The sequence below is a fragment of the Apis dorsata genome, unplaced genomic scaffold (assembly GCF_000469605.1).
Source record: "Apis dorsata unplaced genomic scaffold, Apis dorsata 1.3 scaffold_894, whole genome shotgun sequence".
NCBI classification, from domain to species: domain Eukaryota; kingdom Metazoa; phylum Arthropoda; class Insecta; order Hymenoptera; family Apidae; genus Apis; species Apis dorsata.
Genome location: NW_006264009.1, coordinates 364,673 through 366,696, shown reverse-complemented (window position 1 = coordinate 366,696; position 2,024 = coordinate 364,673). Strand labels below are relative to the sequence as shown.

Below are 2,024 nucleotides of genomic sequence, written 5' to 3'. Positions count from 1 at the left end.
TCTCTCTCTCTCTCTCTCTCTCTCTCTCTCTCTCTCTCTCTCTCTCTCTCTCTCTCGGTCGAGATCGAGGATGATAAAAAGCGTTTTATCAAAGCAATTTGGAATAAACGGATAAACGATCGGATGGTACGTACCAGAAAGAGCCGGCGATGGGGGTAACGAGAAGGAGGCAGATCGCCACGAGAACGAGGCGCATCTCCATCCCCTCCGCCCCTCGGTGGTGTAACTTCGACAATTGCCGATCGCTTCCCTTCTCTGAAGGCCGTCTGTGTCCCCTGGATCGGATCGGAAGACGATCGTTCTCGACTCGTGAGAGCGAATATCAGTCGGAAAATGGTGGCGGTATGTCGGAATGTCGTCTTGCGTTTTCACAACCGTGCCGCTGAACGCCACTAAGATTCCTGACCTACGAAACCGGCGAAAAAATTGGATTGTGACTTGCGATACGCGTGACGTATCGATATCTCGGTAACGCGCGATCTCGGCTCACACGTGCTCCTTGGAAAAAAATTATTCCGGACGATCCTTTTCCCCGATCTCGAAGGAGAAATTCTTTATCGAGCACCCGATCTCCTCGACCGTCCACTCTCGACTACTTTCTCGTATCTGGTCTTCGCTTCTGCCGACACTTCACCGAACCACGATCGTTTTCTTCTTCTTCTTCGGCCAAGTTGCAGCCCTCTTCTTCCTCTTCCTCCTCCGTCTGTTTCTCGGCTTCTTTCTTCTCCAGCTCTTCGAGAGTACACCGCGATCAAAGCGAAAGAGCCTCTTTGAGATACACGAACGGATACAAATATTGACCGCGCGAAATCCTCATGATCTCTTTCCGGGCCACTGGGAAACCATGAAAAAACAATCAAATTTTCTCGTTTGCTTTGACTGACGGCGAATGTAATCTTTTGGGCACGCAAATGGTCCTTATCACGATCGAGAAATTCCCGGAAGAGAAACCCTCCGCTTCCGGTCTCTTTAACTAGATATCCCCCACCACCCCTTCACTCCGCTTCTTCCCTCTTTCGTTTCGTTTACTTCCACTCGATCCCGCTACTTCTCTTCCGCCTATCTTTTCCAATCCTCTTCTAGCCTCGCCTCGCCTCGCCTCTTCTTTTCTCTTCTTCTCTCGCTTCCTTTTCTAACCTATATTCCAGATCCTTTCGTGATTCGAATCTGTCTCCTTTTTTTCCCCTCTCGTACTCTCGTACGTTCGCCTCGATGAAAAACACCAAAGATGAGACGCGATCAGAATCTAGGAAGCTGCTATTTCCTTCCGGCGGGGACAAAAACGCGTCGCGTTCCTGCCAGAACTACGTCACCACGAACTTTGAGTGTTGCCTTACCCCCACCAGAAATGTACTAAGGAGTAGAGAAGACAGCCCCACCATTCACCTTCATCTGCTTCTTTCTCTTCTTCTTCTTCTTCTTCTTCCTCCTCCTCCTCCTCCTCCTTCTCCTCCTCCTCCTCCTCCTTCTCCTCCTTCTCCTCTTCCTCTTCTTCTTCTTCTTCTTCTTCGTCCTCTTCTTCTTTTAGTTTTCGCTTCGTCTACTGCTTCCTTTCCTCCTCCACCTCCACCTCCACCTCCCCTCCCTCTCCCCCTCCACCTTTTTAACCGATTCCTTTTTCGGCTTGCCTCGATACACCACCATTACCACCTTCACTGCACCACCACCGTCGACGAACGTCGACGTCGTCGTCGTCGTCGTCGTCAATCGATGATATATCCTTGCCGATGATATTTCTCGTGGACCATGCAACCACCGAAAAAAAACGTTTTTTCCTTTTTTCTACGGAAAAGAATCCGAAGCGAAACCGATCCAAAGCGAAAAGCAACGAATCTTTTCGAATTGCTTTCGAACAAAAAAAAAAAAGAAAAAAGAACTGTATATCGAAGAAATACAGCGCGGATAAACTCGTGGAGGCAAGATGGTGAGGAGAAAGATGGTGAGAAAAGCGGGGAGGGAGCGTGGGAGTGATGAGGGGTCCGGAGAAAAGGGTACCGGAGGGTAGGAAGAAGGTCGAAAAGCTC

The 2,024-nt window shown here is 49.5% G+C and overlaps 2 protein-coding genes and 1 long non-coding RNA gene across 5 annotated transcripts in view; 2 read left to right on the top strand and 1 right to left on the bottom strand.

The window, feature by feature from the left end:
- The window catches only part of LOC102676935 (protein Wnt-6-like), a 24,147-nt gene extending 22,140 nt beyond the window's left edge, over positions 1-2,007 (bottom strand). The window contains exon 1 of the mRNA XM_006623450.2: positions 135-2,007. Within this exon, the coding sequence (XP_006623513.1) occupies positions 135-202 (68 nt within the window). The 5' untranslated portion in view covers positions 203-2,007. The remainder of the gene's footprint in view (positions 1-134) is intronic.
- LOC102676798 (protein wingless-like) overlaps positions 1-2,024 on the top strand; it is a 78,177-nt gene that overhangs the window by 42,782 nt on the left and 33,371 nt on the right. The gene's annotated exons all lie outside the window — the stretch shown is intronic.
- LOC116186547 overlaps positions 1-2,024 on the top strand; it is a 16,533-nt gene that overhangs the window by 4,986 nt on the left and 9,523 nt on the right. The window lies entirely within an intron of this gene.